Source organism: Neospora caninum, chromosome XI (genome assembly GCF_000208865.1).
Source record: "Neospora caninum Liverpool complete genome, chromosome XI".
NCBI classification, from domain to species: domain Eukaryota; phylum Apicomplexa; class Conoidasida; order Eucoccidiorida; family Sarcocystidae; genus Neospora; species Neospora caninum.
Genome location: NC_018397.1, coordinates 257,313 through 278,506, shown reverse-complemented (window position 1 = coordinate 278,506; position 21,194 = coordinate 257,313). Strand labels below are relative to the sequence as shown.

Sequence of the window (21,194 nt, the reverse complement as noted above, 5' to 3'; positions counted from 1 at the left end):
GCTCTCTCCTTGCCGGCAAAAACAAGCACATGGGCACCAGCCCCTGAACCTTCGAGTGCCTCGCGACTCCCAGAGACTGTCACTTCCGGCACGACCTCACAAAGGAATTTGGCAGGCACACGAGAGGGGCCCACCATCACAGGACAGCCAGCGTCTCCCTTGCTCCTCTACACAGACGTGGAGCAGGTGAGAGCTTTGCAAAGCTGCACTCGCCGACGGAATGCGAGTGTGTATCAGTCTCTACAACTGAAAGGCATACGAGCGATGGCTTCTCACCTTTCCGAGAGCATTCTGTTTGTCTGAAGCGGATAGATCGTGGGAAATGCGGTCATTTTGAAAGCCGGCTTTTTGCACGCGGCTGACAACCGCCGAGGTATGTGGCGACCCGAGTCTCCGTGCCGGCAGTCCTTGCCGCTGAGGCGCTTCCACAAAGCCGAGTGCCTTCTCTGGCAACTATGAACGTGATGCTTGTCCCCAAACGATGATCCTATGAACTGTACTGTACATTGTTGCACATCTCTCCAGAACCGCTATCTTGCCTAACGCTTGAGCCTCCCTCTGGGCATTGGGCCTGTCGATCCCTTTTTCTCAGTTCGGCGTGAGACAGCAGCAGATCGGCTGCCGTTGGCGGTCAGAAAACGCGTTCGTGCCCCGGGAAATGTTTTCCTCAAGTGGAACGTATCTTCTGGCCATACTGGGTTTCTATCGGGCAGATTCTTCCGGTTGCCCGGGGGGAGCATAATACCCTGTGCAACGGCCGAGTCGTAGCAGCCAAGTAACACGGGACGGCTAGAGATACGCGTTCCGTTCTCCGCGCTCGTGAAAATGCACACGCGATGGGTGTTCACGCGTGATCGAGGGTTTTTGGTTCTCGTGCTGGCGGATCAGAACTTGGTTCGCTGCTCGGCTCTCAACAAAGTTCCGTGCCCGACTCGGGATTGCTTGCGTGGCAGCCGAGGCCAGCAGCAATGCGCTCGAGGAGGAGGACTCTACGCATGCAGCCCCTCCGTGCTCCCAAAATCGGGCCGCGCAACCTAACCTCGAAGACACAATCGGCGTCACTTTGGGAAATCCGTGTCCCATTGACACGCAACCGGTCGTTGTGCCCGCCCCGTCGGAGTTTTCTCGCTCTGCCTTCCCGCTATTCCTTGGTTTCTCTGCAATCGTCGCGCGCGCGCGCGGTGTACGGACGCGCACGGAGCGGGATGGCGCTTTGCGCGTTCTGGGCAAACAGACGGGCATGCGCTTCTTGCGCCCTCGAACCACGCACCTGAGTGTTTTAAGCTAGCGCGGCTTCCTTTGTCCGCAAACGCGGGAATAAGTTTCAAAATGGCGGCCGATCCGGGACTGGCCACGGAGACTTTGTCTCCAGGAAGGGGGAAAGAGCCGCGCGGCACTGGGCCCGGAGACGTGTGGGCATTGACTCTCGACAACGGCACGGCGGCTCTGATTCTCAGTCTGACGCTCTTCGCCCTCAGCACAGTGGTCGTGCTGGCTGTTTTCCGTCGGAAACACGCGAGGAGCATCTGCGGATTCTCTCGTCAGTCCACGGAGGTCAGTCACTTGTCGAGGCACAGTTCAGCTGTCAGCGTCGTCATTGAAAAAGCCGGGCAGAAACACAGACAACGGACAAACAAAACCACACGTCTGCCGCGCAGTGCTCTCTGGACCTGCCACGAGTTAGGTGTGCCTGTAGCTTCAGGAGGGCCTTGTGCCTCTGGGCTTGAAACCCTAAACCGCCCACGCGTGTCCGACTCTCTTCTGAAACAAAGGCTACGTGTGATTGTGCAGGCACGCATGCCGGTGTGTGCAGGCACGCCGCTGGGTTTGCCTTGGAAACCGCGTTTGGGCCTGTGACTGCTCGTCGCTTGTCTGGGATCTCTCCTCTTCCAGCACCTGCGTCTCCTGACATTGGCAGATTGCGTCACGTTGCCGTTTTCTCTGCATGCGCAGTCGACTGGTGCCCCGAGGTGTCTCCCTCTTGGGTATTCCTAGGCTCGTGTCTTTCGCTTTTCCTGTTCACAGAAACCGCCCCAAGCGACAGTCGGCGAGGACACTGGCGTGCCGCCCTGGGACGCTGCCTCCGCGCTCCCCTCGACGTCTACACCTTCTCTGGAGTCGCCGAGCCCGGCGTGTCCGGGCGAAAAAGCGTCTTCGGCTTCGTCGTGCGCCGCTTCTGACTCCGCGGCTGTCGAACCGGACCCCGCGCAGGCGAGCGGCGGCATGAGGCGCTCTGCATCCTTTATAAGCGGCAGTCAAAACCGATCGGCCGCGGCACTCGCGGCCTCCTTCTTCTCCTCCGGCGTCGGGACGTGGATCCTCTACTGCCCGGCACAACTCTCGTCGCTGTACGGCATGTGGCCGGTGCTTCTCTACGCCGTCGCCATCGCAGTGCCGATGTGGATCTTCATGCTGGCGGGGCCGATGGTTCGCGAGGAAATGAAGAAACACGTCGCCTTTGGACTGACCGACTACGTTCACGTGTACGTCATCATACCCGTTCACGAGACAGAAAGCGAGGGGAGCAGACCCGTACACAAGGGTCGCAGGCGTCCGTGCCCGTCGTGAAGCGCGTGTTTTCATACCCCGCTTTTCCCAGGAAACTGCCGTTGCCTTCAGTCTGCGGAGGCGGCCATAAAACATCGGCTTTTTCGCCTGTTCTGTCAGCGTCTCCGGGGCGAAATGAGAGGGAAGGAACAGGCGGGGGGGGGGGGGGGGATGGGGGGCGGGAAACGATTGGCTGCGTGTGGCCTCGGTCACGCACCTCTCTTTGCGTCGTGCTCGTACACGGCGTGTCGGCGTCGCGGCCTCCCGTCGGGGTGTACGTCTCGTGTTTCTTCTGTGGATCTCCCCGGGCCTCGCAGTGTTGTTGGGTTCCTCGGGTGTGTGCTTTGTTTCTTGCCAATCTTCCTTCTCTTCTCACCCTTCCTGTTCTATGCAGGCGTTTTGGCCGCAGCATGCAGATCGTGACGGCGGTCGTCAGTTTCTTCTCGATCATGGTGGCGATGGCTGGTGAGCTGGCCTTTGTGGCTGCAGCGGCACAGACGCTCGCTCCCGCGTTTCCGCGTCTTGCAGTGATTTTGTCGGTCGCCGTCGTGACGTTCGCGTACACCGCGTTCGCGGGCACGAATGCGTCTCTGGTGACAGACAAATTCCAGAGTTTTCTGCTTCCGCTCCTTCTCTCCATCGTTCTCGTCGCACCCTGTCTGCACTCGCAAGTCTCCGAAGCGACGTGGAAAGATGCGGCTACTTGGACACCCGAAGGCGCCTTCTCGGGGGTGCTCATGGTGCTGTCTTGCTGCCCGGCCTACGCCATGGATCCAGGCATGTGGCAGCGCGTCTTGTCAGGGAAGGGGACTCGCGAGGTCCGCTGGGGCCTGCTCGGCGGGTCGCTGCTCGTCCTGCCGACGATCGCGCTTCTTGGACTCACGGGCATTCTGGCACGCGCGACCGCTGTGGCGCTGGAGGCTCAGGGATACACCGTGAATGAAGACAACCTCGTGTCAGCTCCTTTCTTCTTTCTCGTCCTGCCTTCCCTCTCCCGCGGCCTTGTCGCTGTCGTTTTCATCCTCGCGGTTATACTCACTGCGGGATCCGTCGACACGTTCCAAAGCGCCCTCCCGAGTCTCGTTGCTGTGGAGCTCAATGCCAAGCGCTTGTCGTTCGGCTGGGGTCTCCTCGTGTCTCTTGTCGCCAACATCCCTGCCGTCCTCCTGGCTTTCTCCTGGACCGAGAGCTTCATTCAACTCATGCTGATTGGCAACCTCCTCACAGCGGCGATCTTCCCGCCCATCTTCCTGGGACTGTGCAAACGCACAACGGCCTTAGGCAGCGTTGTAGGATCCATTGCCGGGGCCGTCAGCATCTTCTTCTCGGGGCTGATCTTCACTCGTGGGGATGCCTCCATGGCCGCGCGGTGGATTGTCCTTCCTCTTGGGATGGACGACCCGAGCGCTGTATACACGTTTCTCATTGTCCCGGCCACCGCAGCCCTCGTCACGGTCTGTGTCTCTGCTCTTCAACCGAGGAAAGCCCGAGTCTGCCCGCCACCGTGAAGGCAGTGGAGCGCGCATCCTTTTGCAGCCTCTCTCTGCTTTCGCGGGGAGGGCCACAGTGACTGTGAAAAGGCAAGGTCTTTGCCGGAAGACGCGCAGCCGCACGAATGCAGCTTTTCCGTATCGCAAGCGCTCGAGCCTTCTTCACGGTCCGTCCGTGTGGAAGAAAGTGCGGGGCGCGGTGCGTTGCATCGACAGAGAGCGGCACTGAGCGAAGAAGTTGAGAGCTGGCTGACAGTGGGGGCGAAGAAGCGGACGTCCATGAGGCTGAAGTGTCGGCGACCAGACCGCGCCGTGTTCCGCACGGACCTGCCCTGTCGACACAAAGATCGAAGCACACGTGAACTTCAGCTGGCGTGCAAAGAGTGGCCCTCCAGCTGCGACCCGGTTAAGATCTGATGCTGAATGGGAGAGGCTGTTCCCCTGTCAGGAAAGGGAATATTACGGCATTCCGAGCGGCTTCAAAAGGCCGACGGCATGACGGTTCCATGACGGGAAGGGGGCGCCGGAAACGACTCGGGCATGCACAAAAGAGACAAAGCATGATGAAGGGACGAAGAGAGTGGGACCTCCGCTAGTGGCAGAAGGGGAAGAAGGAGTGTGAGCAAACCAAGTCGAAGTACGTCTCGAGATGAGGATGTGCGTGGCGCTGGAAGCACAGCAGGCGTTCCGCAGGAGAAGAGAGGAGCCGCGGCAGACCCATACCTGCGAGCGAACGGAATGCCTCGATTCATGGGAGAGACGCAGAAGATAACGCCGAGACAGGCAGCAACCGCCGTGGGTTCTCGGAAAGCAGCGCCGTTCTAGTAGAAGACGCAGGCGAGAGCCAAACCTGCGCTGTGGCGAATCCCTAGGTTTCCGCGAGGGCGGGTCGCGAATATAAAAGACCACCGATAGCCGGTTTTCATTGCTTACGCTCCAGTGTCCTTGTCAAACCCTTCGGTTCGGTTTTTTCGGGTGTCGCCCCTGCAGAGCGCGCAGACCTGTCAACGACGAAAGGTGCTTCGTGCGGTTTGGTGTTCGTGTACGGCCCTCTCGCGGGCGTGGTCCCCTTCTGTCTCGATGCCAGGAGAAATCTTGACTCGAGTCTGGTCACTGCCCACGTGAGAAACGGGATGCACGAAGTGAGGGCAGTCTGCTCCTGTCTTTGTGCGCATCACCTCTCCCCAGGCGAGCAGTGGCCAGTCCCGGGAAGGAAACGTGCTACGGCCTCGCATTTTGATCGGGCTGTTGTTGTTTGCCAGCAGACCGCGCCTTTTTATGTGGCTTCTTCTCTGTGGCTGGCCAGAGAACTCCCGGAAGGTAGATCGGCGGGTTTATAGTTTGCCACATGGTTTTCCACCCACTGCGAAGTGGTGTACAGGGCATCAAACAAATCCTCCGACTTTGTCAGACAGGGTGCGGTCCAGCACAGTGTTCCCTTTTTTTAAAAAAAGAATTTGCCTTTCCTCTAATAGATTGCTCGAATCTTCATAGACAGAGGAAACGGGAAATGTCACCCGTGACTTGGGGGAATGCCAGCGCGTCTGGTTTCTGTTTTCATTCGGTGCCTCGCTGTCCAGGGGTAGAATGCTGCCGCGAGCGTTATTTGCAATAACTGGTTTCTTTTTGGTGACTCGCATGCTTCGCTTCGTAGAAGCCGTTTTCGGTTTTACCTCGAAGACCGTTCCCACTGGTATTAAGTGGATGTATATGATCTTTTTGTTCGTAATGCTGGCTTTGTACGGAGGATATGGTACCTTCTTTGTACCAATCTAAATTGGGGTTCTGAAGGCGTTTCCCAAGAACTAACACGATCTCTTATTTCCTAGTACCCTTAGTGAACGCTTTTGGTCTGCTCTTTTTTTGATGTCAGGACAGACTACGCCGCTGAGCGTGCATAGCAGCAATTCACGTGAAACAGAGGCAGGGCAAACCTGCATGTTCGCGGTCCCTTGCGTGCGTGAGCTAGCATACGGGGTACGGCAAACTTTTTCCCCAAAAAAGGGGAAGCAGCTAATCCGCAAGTTGTCCTACACAGAAAAGGAGGTTCCAGAATGAATCTAGTCCGTCGGCGCACTCGTTGTCTAGTCGTGGACGCGTACGCACCTCCAGTAGCGGCGCAGCTTCGCGGTACCTGCACAAAGGAAACCGAGCGCTCGCTGGTATTTGTTCGTTCAGAGATCGACGAGCAAATAGTCCGACTCGTCTTGTGCAGTTGTTCTTACTTGCCAGTCGCACGACAACCTATTTATGAGAGGGACGAACACTTGGAATCTGCTACTCAGATGGTAGAGTGACAAGGGCCACACAGACCTAGGGTTGTTGGCCCCCGAATCCCCACAGCGAGTAGGGGATCCCAGCAAGATGCAGTCTGCCTCCGGGAGGGCCGTTCACAAGCCCCCAGAACGCTCTATTTATTCTCAAGGTTCAGAAGTACCACAGATCCGGCACCGCCAAAAGCGTCAGGCGGCAGTTAACATCACAGCGCGACAGGATTCAGCTAAGGCGAGCTACAGGACTCCTGGAATACGAAGATTCGAAATTCGTTGTTGATTTTTTCAAAGACGTCCTCCTTCGGCCTGGTGTGTAACATGAACCTACACACGTTTGCTTGGCCGACCCATCGGCGGTGTACCGAGTGTCGTTGCTTTTGACATATCTGGAGTCGAATACACAAGATGAGTAAAGCGTCAACCAGATTAAGACACGCAACGACGAAGCACTCAAGAAGACAGCCATGAAGTTTTTCCTTCGCAACGCTCCGATTCTTTCGTCTTTTTGAAGACGACACGCAACAAGGAGACCTCGTCGGCTCCTTGAATGCTTAGAATGCGTTGATAAAGCCCTCGCGGTGAAGACGACCGCTTCCTTTCAGAGGGCATCTTGAAGAAAAGCGGGGAAGTGTGCAGGCACGTTGAAAAGGCAAATTTAGTTGTTCGTGAAGGACGTCGTGGTACACGTATCTTTGTGATCGCCCTCTGTAACATCACACACGCCAACAGACAGACCCAGGCGACTTACGGCGCGGGCATGCATCGAGTGTAGCCCCACCGTCGCACATGCGGGCACATGCGCAGTCCTTGCGGGCTTTCTCTCTCTTTTTCGGCTTCGGAGCGTCGTCCATAACGTCCCTTCTTCGTCTCATGGGTTTGCTTCTCTTGGGTCACTAGATGGTCTCGCTACTTACTCTCCGTTCGTCGTTGCAGCCCGTTTCCGGGTCCTCTGGCTGCCTGTTGGAGATCGGCAGAAAGAGCCGCACAGGCGCATTACCTGGGGCAACGTCGAGTCAATTACGCGCACGAGACACAGTTAACTTTTTTGACTCTCCGCGGCTCTGGAGGCAGACGTAGCTTGTGTTTGACGAAGAAATCGAGAGGGTACCTTGGTGGTCTCTGAGAGAAAAAGGAAATTCGTCCCTCGTCTCCTAGACAGCAGGTCAGTGACAGCGCGTTTTGCCGTTGCCGATACTGCTCGCTAGTCTGCCTGACCTTTCTCGGATGGCACCAAGAAGCATTTGTGGGCGGTCAGCTCTCCGGTCTCCTTTGCACGGGGGTATCTTTGGTTTTTGCGCTCTGTGCCTCGCATCCTCCGAGAATAATGCCGTTCAAGAAATCCACAGTTTCGAGTGTGGCTGCAGCCAAGAAACCCTGTTGCCTGTTCAGAAATGTTTCACGGGGTTTATCCTCTCCTGCCTTCCGGCGCATCCCCCGAAAGGACGAAAAAGACGCTGGGTCGCAACAGCCTCGTGTGCTGTTCCCTTTGTGCGAAAGTGAGGGATCCAGCGATGCCGCTTGCCAGCAGGCGGTGACAGCTGAAGCAAGCTGCGCGAGCACACGGTCTGGTGAACGCATGCGGGACGAGGACCTCAATCACTGGGCGAGGCCAGAGCCGAACGCTTCCTTTGTTTCGCTTCGAGAACCCCCCTGTTTCTTTCGAAGGGCTGCAAGGCGGCAGGATAGGAGGCCAGCCGCTGTCCCGAGAGAGGCTGTAGAACGGCTGCGGTTTCCTGTGAACCAGATAATCAGTCCTGCGGACAGGGGAAGGATTGAAGAGAAGCAACAACAGGCAAACGAAGCGTTTGTCGGATTCTGCGAGAACCGACAGACGACTCAAAAGCGGCTCGAGGCCGCTGCAGCGGCCGCTTTCCTTGTCCGCCGTCTTCTTCTGCGGTCTTCTGTAAACTCCACAGTTCTCTCTTCCTCGGCGTCCTCGCCACGTCTCTCCTCTTCTCTCCACCCATTTCCCGCTCCGCTTGCAGCTGTGTCTTCGCTTCCGTCGTGTGGTGCGGCGTCATGCCCGTCAGAGACAGAGAGCCGCCGCCACCACAGACAGCAACGGGATTCTGTCTCCGCTGCTTCGTCCTCTACAGGGAGCACAGGCAGTGATCTCAAGACAAAAAACGCTCCTTGCTCTAATCGCCTTTCCTCATTCGCTCCACGAGACGCCCTGAGGTCTCTGCCTGCTTGCCACGAGAGGGGCGAGCAAAGACCAGATGATGGCAGTTCCCCTTTGACCAGGCCGCAAGATGTGCCGATCTTTCCTCCCACGCTTGAAGAGACGGAAGGGGCCGACAGCAGCGAACGCTTCGGGGACTCTCCGCCGTCCGGCACGCTCACGGCGACCTCAGTCTCCGGGAGGGCCGAGTGCAGAGGAGGTACTTACAAACTTCCTCGCTTGCCTCACAGACGCGCAAATCCAAATGGCTTCGTCAACAGGGCAGGCGACGCTGTTCAACGCCCTTTCCATGACAGCGCCATTTCATGTGTGGCGCGCCAGCATCCAGCAAGCGCCCAAAACACTGTAAGCCGGCCGCCAGAGCAGCAACGCGAAGACGCTGTCGGGGACGATCACGTCGCAGAAAGACACGAAAGGACGACTTGTCGCTCCTACCCTGGGAACTGGTTTTCAACTCGCTCCAATCGAGATGTTTCATTGGGTTTCGCCCCTCTAGATAAGATGGTAGAGAGAGCTGTTGTTCAGGGCCACTTTCGGCTTCTCAATGTGGCTCTGACAGAGGCTCTTGCGCGGGCGTCTTCTCCTCAGGAACTGTTTCGTCTGGCGATTCGATTCCGGGACTTTCTGATCCCCGCCAATGTGGTTACCGCGTTGCATGCACTCGCGAGAATGAATGAAGGGAGAGGCAACGGCTGGGTCGACTTCAACCGAGACAAGAAGGAAGCAACGGCGAATAGGCAAACGCGTATCCTACACCCGTGCGTGATGATGCTACTCGGTCACTTGGTGGGAAGCAGAAAGGCGAGGATGGCGCAGGTGTCCTCTGAGACAGCGGCGGAGAGGGCACATGGGCAAGAGAATGACGAGACTACACCTCGTCAGAACGGCGAACACAGCGGGACGCGTGTAGCAGGCCTCTTGCCTCTCAACAGGACATGCGGCAAGGTGGCGAGGGAAGAAGACACGGAGAGAACAGACGACACGCGAACGAAGGATGAGGCGGATCCTTCTAGGCTGAGTAAGCTGTCACCACGACACTTGCCGGTCGCTCTGTGGAGCGTTGCAAAACTCTTGAGGCAACCGAATGGCAGACCCAAGCGCGCGATTCTCAGGGGGGAAGGATCTGACATTCTGTCGAGGCAAGTCAACGCGGAGACGAGCGACGCTTCAGAGCAGAAAACAGAACCGTTGGTTGTGCCTTCTGCGCTGCACGTGTCTCCACAAGTCGACGGATTTTCCATGCGAAATGCAGACAATAGAGGTGATGGAGGGCGAGATAGAACAAACTTCTGTGGGCGGGATCTGAAAGAACAGCAAGATCTTCTGTGCACTCTTCTTTGCGGCTCACTTGGCGCTGTGGAAATACGAGCCGCAGAACTGGCGCCGCAAGGGATTACCATGGTTGCCTGGGCTCTGGCAGTTTTCTGCGAAGATAAATTCCTGCGTCAGCTATCTCGGAACCGGGATTTTCAAACGAATTTCCGTTTTCAGTCGGCCTTCTCCGCACTCGGGCGGAGAATTAGCGTCTTGCTGGAGAAGCAGGCACGAACAAGATGCGAGCGAACTCCAGACAGTGAAGCTTTGGGGCGCCCGAGCGCTGGAGAGCCAGTCCAGGAAAGACCTGAAAAGATGGCAGAACATCATTCATGCAAAACCAGGCGAAGCGAGGAGAGGCAAAGCCTTTCAGTGTCGAGCCAGTGCAGCTTTGATACATCTGAGGGACAGGAAAACTTCCAGTGGCTTCTGGCGAAGGAAAAGGGCTCATGTGAACTGGCGACGGATGAGACAAGTGAACCGAGGAGTTCAAAGAACCAGCCGCACACCCCGGTGTCTCTGAAGATACAGGGGCACAAGACCGCAGAAAAACTGAAGATCAGAGGAGAACAGTTGGTTGGGCCTCGTGAGGTCTGCACATATTTGTGGGCGTGCAGCAAAGCAAGGACGAACGATTGGCGCATCGTCCTCACGATTATTTCAATGGCATTTCAGCCGTCGGATGCAATGCACCTTGCCAACGTTCCTGCCAATTTTTCTCCACAGGCTGGTCATACGACTCGCTGTGCTCCGCAGCACTCAGTCCTACCGTCCTACCCTCCTTACAAGGCCGGTTGGTCCTCATCAAAGCCAGATCTTCCGTGCCGTATGCCTCCATCATCGTCGTCTTCCGCATTTAGTATGAACTTCCTTCCACAGTGCACACCGCAGGATATCTTATCATTAATACAAGCTTTACAAGCCTTCTTTCCCCATTTCCAGGCGTTACTCGCTCAGCGACTGTCTCCTGGTCAGGGCATTCACAGCTCCAGCTTACTGTCACCCTTGGCACGGCCAGAAACACGTTCAGTCATTTTTGCGACCTACGGCCTTCCTTTGGAAATTGTCTGCCATGTCGAGCACATTTTCCCACATCTCAGTCCGGTGGACCGGACCCGACTGTCTGTGAGTCTCCTCCGATTGGCAAACAGTCGCCGCGCTTGGGAAGCGAGAGCACAGTCTATCACAAGTCCATGTGACCCCGCGGGTCCCACGGAAAATTTGGGGAAAAAACATGAGAAGATAGATACACAACGACGCTGGCCGGGGGGAACATCTGAAGGAGAATGGGAGTCAACGACAAATCATACAACACCTCACGTGTCCTCTTTCCCATGCACTTGGGATACCGCAGACGTTGTTGTGGTGGCTATCCGAAAGCTCCTATGCGAGGTACAGCCTACGGGAGAGACTCCCCTAATTCAGAGCTCAACAGTTTCTTGAACTGAACCGAGTGTGTATGCTTGGCGTTGAATCATCGGAAGATGGCAGTGTCCCATGGTGGTCGGTTTCTTTCTTTTTCTGTAGTGCTCAGGAGTGTTAAGGTTAAATTAATTAGCAAATGGCGTGCTTTCGGACACATGGCAGACTTTCCAGAGACCTCCCTGGTAGTGCAAACCGCTTCTGTCTTGCCGGGGGACGAGCATCGTCGCGTTGGAGCAGTAGGCTTGAATAACTTCTTTATATTCCGTTTCCGCCGCAGGTTTCACTTCCAAAGTGTGCATGGTACTTAGCTTGTACATGTACGACACAAAATAGGGGTCGGAGCGCATCGAGGTTCCGAACCCTAGCGGAACGTACATGCTCAGTCGAATCCCTCACGTGAGCTACCTTACATGTGATTCCATCCATCTCGGGGAGCCACGAAGGTACAATTATTTGATGTTGTCATTGGTAGCGTACCATTTTTTTCTGCAGTAGCTTGACTTTGAGCACAGTGAGGAGTCTGGTAGGGCAGTGGGAAGAGGGAGCAGGGAGTGTGAGCTGGCTGTAGGGTCCTCACCCCACAGATCTAAAAGCAAATTTTTGGGATACACGCGCTTCGTGCGGTTCTCACGAGTATCATGGCAATATTTCTAGAAGTTTCATCGTGATTCAATCGACTAGACGAACATAAAAGCCAGATTACCGGTTTCTCTACATTCAACTCGAAAGCCTCTGCACTTTCAGAGGCGGAGATATTTTTTTTGGGTATAATCCTTTCCGTGATCTTCCTCGACAATGTGCTGACTCTACTCCAGACTTTCACGTTGGGGAGGCGATCGACCTTACTGGTATCATCCCATCTGTCAGATGGGATAACCTTCCCTTTTCCATTAGGGCTACCTATATATATATATATATATATATATATAACTGTGTGTAGTATGTCGTTGTGTTTACTTCTTTCGTATACGCGGCCATACCCCCGTATAGGAACGAAATAGCAACCAATCGTCAGTACTGCTCTTCGGACATTCTCAAAACCTTGTATTGGGGTTCCGAAGTCGTCGCCTTATAAAACGTGTTAATTGGACGGCAGGAACGGTCATGTACCGAGACTGTCGCTGCCTATGGAGATGTTCCACCACACGCTGGAAATGCGCGCTACACACTTTCTTTCCCCTTTCAGCAATAACAGCTCGCGTGAACTAAGTGGAACTATCTCGGTTGGTTACATTGCATGTGCTCCGTGCCTGGCTGCATCTCTTCGTATCCTGTGGCTATGCTACAGATGCAACAACCCCTCCAACCGAGGAACTTGCTGCGACTATGTCACCGGGATGGTCCCATCAGGACTCTTGCTTTGTATCTTCCAGCGGGAAGCAGTTGATCACTTTGGATCCAGACAGCCGTGCGCCACGAAAATGCTGATGGCAAATGTGGGCACGATTAGTAACACAAAACCGTAAATGGAACAGCCAGGCTAGGAAAACGAAAATGATCACCGCCTCCCAACACGTGCCTCAAACATGACTAAATGAAAACAGCAACGTAGATTGTCCTATATGCTGTATACTTGTCCTCACATTGCAACTTGCACACAACGCAAGTCCATCCGCAGCCCACACGACGAACGAATGCAGCCAACCTATTAACCCCGAGTATGGCGGGGTGCGGGGGCTCGAAAAAGCTGAGAACCACTTATGTTTTCCGTGACAGTCATAAGAGTCGCCACACATACTTTTTTCATTGCACTGCATGTTCGATGCGCAAACGACAGCCTCGCTATTCGCGGTATTTGCGAATGAGATAATCGTGTCTTTCTTGGAAGATGCCTGCTAGCGGAGTACTTGGCTTCAAGAAAATACGAACTAGTTTGCCGTAGTGACTGTACTCCGGGCTTTGAAGTTCAATATTCGCCAGAAAACCTGCTGGATTGGAGTTGAACAACGCCAGCTTGTGTATATGCATAATAGCAGAAGAGGAAGGGTAAAGTTTTTCCAATGTGTCTGCCCAGCGGCACAGCTGTAAGTCCGTCGTCTGCAGTCGGCCATCAAGGAACGCACATGCCCCATCTACTATCAAGAAGTTCTGCAGGAGCAGAGGCTGTTCAACAACCACGCCCAGCTCCGTGCCTTCGCTGATTCTGTCCGAGACGGCAAAGTCCGCTGAAACATAATCCGGAGTGTAACTGGTATCTTGTCGCAACCGACGGGAGAACTCAGATGCCAGTAGGAAATACACTTCAGTAGGTGAATAGGGGTCGCCGCCTCGAGCAATGAAGGAGACTACAGACTCACCGAATTCATGCGTTGGTGGATTGTATCTTAATCTGGCCGCCGCCCACGGTAGTGGCACGTGACCGTTGATACCGCTGACGCGCTCATAATCAATCAAGTCAATGTAGGTGATAATAACCTCCAGGTGGTCTTCGAAGAGGAATTGCGACGGACGCTTAAAGAACTTCAATAATCCCGTAGGTTTTTTCAAGACTGCTTTCCCCACAGTCGTGTGCTTGAGCCATTGCACATCCAACCAGTCACAAAGCTGACCACCAATGAAGTCTGGAAAGGCTAAAGTTTTGTTGATGTTCGGTAAGGCGGGATCTACGACGAGGTTTGGGGCAAGCCCTACTAAGCAACCACCGTCGCGGACTTTCTTCCACGCCCCTGGAGGAAGCACTTGCCGAATGGATGTACGATACTGATGCTTCTGGGTCCCTACTAGGGCACTAACTGGGCCTACCACAGTGCCGAAAAGTGTCAACAGTGCGCATGAGGCTTCGAGAGCAGCCCAGCCTCTCGGAATCCCCATTGTTGTGTAGGCATGTTAGACACATGCACTCACACCGATTGAAAAAACAACTGGGAGTCAAAGAAATCGGACTCTTGTGGTAATTGTCCGGTACTGTTCCACTCCTTGGTGAGTGCCCGTTGCATGTGTGACGAAGAAAGAAAGCAGACAAATCAACGGGTATGTCCAAGAAACACGGCACATGATTCAACTACACGATTGCCAATGACTCAACATCAGCATTCTCTAAATAGTGCTTTGATTGTCCACAGCATTGCTATTGCGAGGAAGGTCTAATGGTTGTGCGACCGCAATGTCACCAGCTGGGGTGTGGTACTTTCAGCTGGGTATGGTACTTTCATTGTTCCTTTTCACACGCCTTCCCATTTTGCATGAGTAGGGAAACATCTCATATCTAATCGAACCCACACGCATTTGATATTTCGTATGTGTTGTAATGAGCGCTTCAACTTAATGAGACGCCAGTTAACCGCTCTAACGCATGGAATTCGTCCACGGCGGATGCACAGAAGCATCTTTCCAGTCCTGAACCCGAAGTGTGCGTGAACAGCTCCACATGAATTGGATGGTCAACAACATTATAAGGGCCGAATGGAAAAACTGGGTAAGAGACGAACAGAGTGCGGTTGGAGGGTTTTGTCTGCGCATGCATTGTGGAAGTAGCGGAAAGGTCCCGCTAGGCGAAGGGGGACTTCGCAGAGTCAGCTTACTGCCTGGCACGCTGACAACATACTGTCCATGAAAAGAGACGTGACCTTCTGGAGCTCAAGTTCAGCAGAATAAAAACGTCGCGAACGGTACAACCACGTCGTGATGTTGTAGTTGGTTGCGGCAGCGTTGTCGCCAATCTTCCCTCTTCCTATAGCGATAGTCGAAGGAATGTGTGAGCACTCTCCATCACATTCCAGGTTCACTGCAGACTGGAGGGTGTCTTCTTTCCACAGAGATAAAAGCCTCCGAGAGGTGAATGAACTGTCGGGAAAACAATGGAACGAAGGCTGAGGGTATACTGCTGTCACACGAGACTTTTTCTGTCATGTGGCAAACCATTCGGAGGCCTTCTTTCTACCACCGTCGAAGAAAACGTGACACTATCTTATCCGTGTTATTCAGCAACACCATACCTCCTTTGGATGGACACCCACAGCGAGGATGGTGGGTGCCGATGGAGTGTACAGCATCTGAAGTAAGCATATACCTCAAGTGTGCATAAACCGGGAAACCACAAAATCGATTATTCTCTCACTGGCGTGCAACGTCCTTAATATGCCGTACTGTCCCCCTGGTGAGGCGTTCGTAGGCCGTGATCTGTTCTCCTAGAAAACGGTCCTCCAGAGCCTTTGGTGTTCTGCATCTCTATGGAAATGAGAGTGTAGCTGTATGACTATAGATATACGCGTGCGTCCGAAATATCGCCAGAAAGGCATGCACCTATAGTCAAGTTGAGAATTCCGAAATAGATGCACGTTTTACTGAGTGCAGGCGGCTTTTGCCTGTAGATATCTGGAACTGGCGTGATAAAAATACTCCTGCTCCTAAGTACCGTATCTCTGACAGCTAGAAAATAGCATCGATGCACAGGTGCTCGGCGCCAGTGGATCCCCTTCCGTAGAGCGTGAGACGGAACTTGACCAACTTGTTGTTTATTTGAAACGCAATTATCGTTGAATGACTGTCTGTCGCTTCTGTACGGCGTATGTTAGGGAAGACCGACGATAAATTGTCGACACAAACAAGCGCCACAACGAATGTGTCCCTGCATTGCTTGCAAACATTGTATCATTCTGAGGAAAGGGTCAGACGAAGCGTTTGCCTTGATATATACACGTGACGGTATCCAGCAGTTTGCACTCAGAAATAGAATTGACGTATGTATACGAACATTTAGTAGTATGCATACACACATATACTTTCACACAGCATACATATATATGTAAGGAATGCCTCATAAATAGGTATTATGTACCGAGACGGGGGACAAGCAAAGCAGTGCTACAGAATGCTACCCCGAGAGGTTAGGTCTCTGTTTAGAGCATAGTACTCGTCTCTCAAAATCCGTCCAGGTCCGTCATGAATGGTTTGGTTGAAAAACTCGTGTTATCAAGCTCAGTTTAAGCGGAGAGAGGTGGAAGCACCTCCGAAAAAGGTCAACACGCGTATCACCGTACTTTCAATGGCGTTGCGGCCGTGGTGTCCTCTCTCTTTCACAGCTATGACAAAACTCGTGGGAGACCTGTTTCTATCACTTAGGCAGAACAGGGGAGTGGGAGTAGTTGATGCCAGAACGGCCGGTGTTATTCAGTGCAGACGAGGGGGAGGCCAACACTGCAATTGCAGATGCATAAAGTTCTCACGCATATGAACTAGTAGACGACTATTATAAGCGGAATATTAAGTCATGTGGTCCGCTGGTCTATCAATTCAACACAACTCGTCATGCAAGTGTATGCGACCCACCCACGAGCTGCTGTATGTCGCAGGAGGGGGAGCATCTGGTAGGGTCGCTCGGTTTCACGATAGACCTCTCGGCTCTTCTAACTCGAGCATGTACCATCCTTGAAGCGCTACAGTGTACCAAACTGTTACCACTTGGTATACCGTTTTCGCAGTCCTCGATCCTAGCACGGTATCAACGGTGTTTAGTGACATATATCTGCTGCTCTAAATCGCTAGGTATGTCAACATAACAACCACAGTCAGCTGCAAGGGCTCACGCGTTTTGACGGCACACTTTTCTCTGAGCGTCACTACCTCTCTCCTCCTCTCATTCTGTGTCGTTGAGGACCTTGGCACTGACAAGGCAAATGACAGCAATGAAAATAAGCACAACCAGCGTCCCTGCCAGCGTCCAAAATGTGATCTGTCCACACCGCTGCTTCCGCTCCACGCTCATTTTTTGCCAAGTTCCCCCACAGCAGCACTTGCATTTTGCACTCAGTCTATCAAAAACGCCAGCCATGCACGTTTCTACCTTCCAACGAATTTGATCCTCTTGCAAGAGATGTCCCATTTGCTCCCGTACGCTCCTTCTTGTAGCTGCGATACGCTCCTCCCAAGACTCCGGTATGACGCGAGTACATTCTTTGCCATTGGCCCATCTCATTTTCTCATCTGCTCTGCCCTGTTCCAGCACGCCCTCTCCTCCATATAAGATGCTGTTTCTAACCTCTTGCGTATGATGCCTTTCTCCGGTGGGGATGTCCCTGTCGCCGTCTCCATAGGAGGTTGGTCGAACTCCTAACTCCGCACTGGGAGTCGGAAAGAGCCAAGTGAAAAGCCGAGAGTTACCCACCATCCTTGTGGAACAAGGCACCTCGTTGGCAACACATACATATGCAGATTTAGCGCCACCGCCACCATGGTCAGTTTTATCCCCGGGATCATAATGCTGCTGACGAAACAAGGAAGGATATTTTGTCGATTTTGAAGGTGAGGTTCTGACCGCAGACGTCGCGCAGAGGATGGAGTTTGGTAAAGAAGGACTCGAGTCAGCAACGGCATTGACGCCAGGAGCCTTTGCATAGGAGGGAATCGGTGGCAGAGTGACCTCGCTGTTTGTTGCGTTACCAAAACTATCAGACAGAGGCTCTGCCGCGCCTCTCCTTGTATTCTCCTTTCTACTCTCTCGTACTGACGTTATCGGTTTTGCAGTGAAAGCCACGCCTGGTACCAGTTGTGATGTTGGATGTTCTGCGTCATTCTCTGTGCTTAAGATTGTTTCAAGATCATCGTCATCTGGATCCGGTATGTACACGCCGATTAGCTCTGGGGAGGGAGGCCTTTTCCTGGAGTATGCCGGAAGGCCACCAGAGGAACCCTCTGTCCCGTGTTTCGTTTTCGTTGACACACCATTAAGCTGGTGTGCGCCTCTTGCCCTTTGTGTTTCCTCATCTTCTACCCGAAGCCGGTTACCATGGCATTCATCAAGGGTCCCTCTCGTGTAACTCCTGAAAAGTTTTCCCTCGCGACGCACAGCGACTCCTCGTGGTGGGGTCGGAGATTCACCATTTACTCTACTCCTATCGGTCTCGGCTATATTCCACACGAGATGTGAACCGAGGCGTCCCCTTCTAATTTGCTTTGTTTTCGTTTGGGGGCTCCACATTTTAGTCTTCCCTCCGTGCGAAGTACGAGTGAATCGTTTTCCCTCATTTTGAGACCGTGTTCGGTCCAGAGAATGTGCATCTCTTGACACGGTTTCACGCCCCGGTGCCCCCTTTGATGTTGTCGGCCCGCTCGGAGAAATAGTGTCCCAGCTGCCATCCACAATGGGATTCTTATCACAGCTTTGCGTCACAGTAGGCCGTTCCCCATACGGGGAAAGTCGTGTTGCGCTGGAGGACATTGTGGATAACGGGGACAGATCCGGTGTGTTGCGGGTCGATATAGGTCTGTGAGTGTGGCACCGACAGCCAGAAAGCAGGGACGTTTCTTCTTTTGTAGGGGAAGACGAGGAACCTCGTGATACGTCCGAGGTTGCGCCCTGGTCAGCAAGGCTCTGCACCTGCTCAGGCTGCATTTGTTGCATTCTGAAGCTTGCCCTGGGCAATGAATCCGCTCCCTTGACCGCCTGAAGGGAAGCATCAGAACGCTGGTCACTCAGCACCGTCGGTACCCCATCCGTAATAATGAGTTTTTGCGCCCGAGCGAGCAAGTTGCAAATCAAATCATGTGAAATACTACGTTCCTCACTTTCCGTTCCACTGTGCCTCTCATGGTTGTAAATCCCCTGACACTCCACAGGTGGCGTCGAAGGATCTCTCAGACACCTCCCGGCAAGAGGTGCTTCTGCGTCATCGCCTCGTCTGTCGTTTGCTGTCACATTAACCGTTTCTTCCTCGTCATCCACATTATAATCATTTGGCTTCGCTGCTTTCGAGGTCTTCAGGGAGACAATCGGCGCTATCCCAACTGGTGGCCCACGGTACCCAGCATTGGCGCTAGCTTGCTGAACGGTGCTGTGGGGAGTGTTCTCCAGTGACTGCCGCGCCCCGTTCCCTGAGCCTTTCGTCACTGCACAGGCATGCACATCGACGGCTTGGTTTACGCGTCCGTAATGCCTTGACCCTTCTCCACCTGATTCCGATAAGGCGGTGAAACCTACCACTTTACTTCTTTCTTCCCTTTTCCCACACGACAGCCGTCCGGGTGCTTCCTTCATATGAATGCGGGCTGTCGCGACAACCGTCTCAGTATCAGAGCACGCGGTAGGTATTGTTACATTGCCCCTCGTCCTCCCGAAACCCTGCAGAAAGTCCACTGATTCCAGTTCGCCTTCCGAGTGTCGCCCCGGAAACTTCTCACAAGACCCAGCTGCTCCTGATGTGAAGCATGTTCGGGCTGGAGTTCCAGATAGGAGTGAAGCGGTGTCGCTGCGCCCGACACAGGTTAAGTGTTTGGATCCACCATCTGCCCCTTTACCAGACGTCCTGATTACTTCAGTTTTTGTGCTTACCGACATGTCTCCAGATTCGTTCCAGAATCTAGAAGTACGAGCTCCAGAAGCAACGTCAGCAGAAGCCCCCCGCACACTAGAAATGCGGAAAGCGCTGCAGGTGGATGCTCTCGTGCTTGCTGTGGCTGAAGAGGAAGCCCGAGAAGACTCGGAAATACTTCCTTCGGTGAAAACACTAAAAGCGTCGCTCACCTTCGTACCCTCGTCTCTTACAGCTCTCACTGCCTTGGTGGACGGGAAAAAGCTGGAAGAGCAGGAAGGCGAGTCAAGAGGAGCAGGGATGGACGGCTGTGAGAGAGGGAGGCCGCTGGGCTCAGAGCGCTCCTTCAGGCATGAAGCGGAAGAGGACTGTGGTCGACAAGGAATGCAACGACACTGGGGAATTCCTGCAACACATGTCTCCTGTATATTGCGTGACACCCGTCGTGCAAGGAGCTTATTCGATTCAGCATCACATCCAGCATCAGTTGTTCTGTTTCGGTTCTGGTTCCTTGGGTACATAGAGACCAGGGGAGCAGGAGCCCCATCGGCCTGCGCTAATTTCGATTTCACCGAACCTTCAGCTCGGTGACCATTCTGCCGTAACGACATCAGCATCCTTGCATAACATCGAGACCTTTCATTACTTTCTTCCCTCTTCTCCGCATCTCTGTCCGCACCGTCCTTCGGCCCCATTACCCTGTCGTTCTTGCCCCCCTCATGCGACTGAGAAACTCGTACGATTTCTTCTCTCGCAGCAACCACCGTCCTATGTCCCACTTCATTCTGAAAAAAGTGAACGTTCGCCTCTCTGTCGCCGCGTATTTCGTCATCGGCTGCGCTGTCGTTTCCAGGTTTAACCTCGTCCACTCTTGTTTCGTCTCCCATTGTCTCTCCCTCTCTTCCAGGTGGCGGCAACCTTTGTCCATCAACTCCCCGTTTCACCGTCCCTGAAGCACCTAGAAGCGCACAGGAACCGTGGCGTTCAGCACTGGAAACGACAGTATCTCCGTTTCCTGTATGATCCGCTAGTGTCTCAGACGGTACGAGATCCAAAACACTCTCTACTGCACGTGGTGCCTCGCAGTGTTCGTGCCCCTTCTTTTCGCTTCCTGTCTTCCGCTGTGCGTGCACATCCATTTCCCACTCTTTCTTTCCATCTTCCAAACTCAAGGCTTGACGCCCCTCCAACAGTCGCACACTATATGTATTCAAAGACTCTCGAGCGGTACAGAAGTGATCGTCCTCCGAGAATCCTGCCCCTGCAGCTTCGGAATTGTAGTCTCCTTCAATGGCCCTCTTAAGACAGGCAAGACAAGGCGAGTCTGCGGGGGGCGTCGAAATTTGCTCATCGGGGTCTTGGTGAATGAGTTGGTACGCTGTTTTCATCGTTTCAAACGCTGCACGGGGCTGCGCAGCTGCGTCCCCGAGCTGACGAAAATCTGCCCTTTCGATTAAATTCAATCCTGGGCGCCCGGTTGACTGTTGAGGATCTCCTACAACTGCAACGTTGCTGATGCTCATAGGTCGTTCAGCTGCGTCTGTTTTGCCTTCCCCTCTATGACTACTACCCGTCACGAAAGACGGATACGTATCTGTCTCCCCCGTCTCACAATTTTGAGCTGCTTCTCCTTGCGGGGCCGAAGGCTGTGACGCAGAGGGCCGGAGGCGACGGCTGGCATGGCCGGGTGTCTCTACCGGAAAACTCGGACTTTTCC

The 21,194-nt window shown here is 53.9% G+C and overlaps 3 protein-coding genes across 3 annotated transcripts; 2 read left to right on the top strand and 1 right to left on the bottom strand.

Annotated features, from left to right (window-relative positions):
* Window positions 1-1,329: 1,329 nt before the first annotated feature.
* NCLIV_053440 (conserved hypothetical protein) lies at window positions 1,330-4,055 on the top strand (the record flags this gene model as incomplete). Its single annotated transcript, XM_003884897.1, has 3 exons — window positions 1,330-1,554; window positions 2,026-2,483; window positions 2,942-4,055. The coding sequence occupies 3 exons, from the start codon at window positions 1,330-1,332 to the stop codon at window positions 4,053-4,055; spliced, it is 1,797 nt and encodes a 598-aa protein (XP_003884946.1).
* Window positions 4,056-7,634: 3,579 nt separating this feature from the next.
* NCLIV_053430 (conserved hypothetical protein) lies at window positions 7,635-11,249 on the top strand (the record flags this gene model as incomplete). Its single annotated transcript, XM_003884896.1, has 1 exon — window positions 7,635-11,249. One exon carries the CDS (start codon window positions 7,635-7,637, stop codon window positions 11,247-11,249), a length of 3,615 nt encoding a protein of 1,204 aa, XP_003884945.1.
* Window positions 11,250-13,013: 1,764 nt separating this feature from the next.
* On the bottom strand, window positions 13,014-14,042 carry NCLIV_053420 (conserved hypothetical protein; the record flags this gene model as incomplete). Its single annotated transcript, XM_003884895.1, has 1 exon — window positions 13,014-14,042. One exon carries the CDS (start codon window positions 14,040-14,042, stop codon window positions 13,014-13,016), a length of 1,029 nt encoding a protein of 342 aa, XP_003884944.1.
* Between the last annotated feature and the right edge of the window lie 7,152 nt (window positions 14,043-21,194).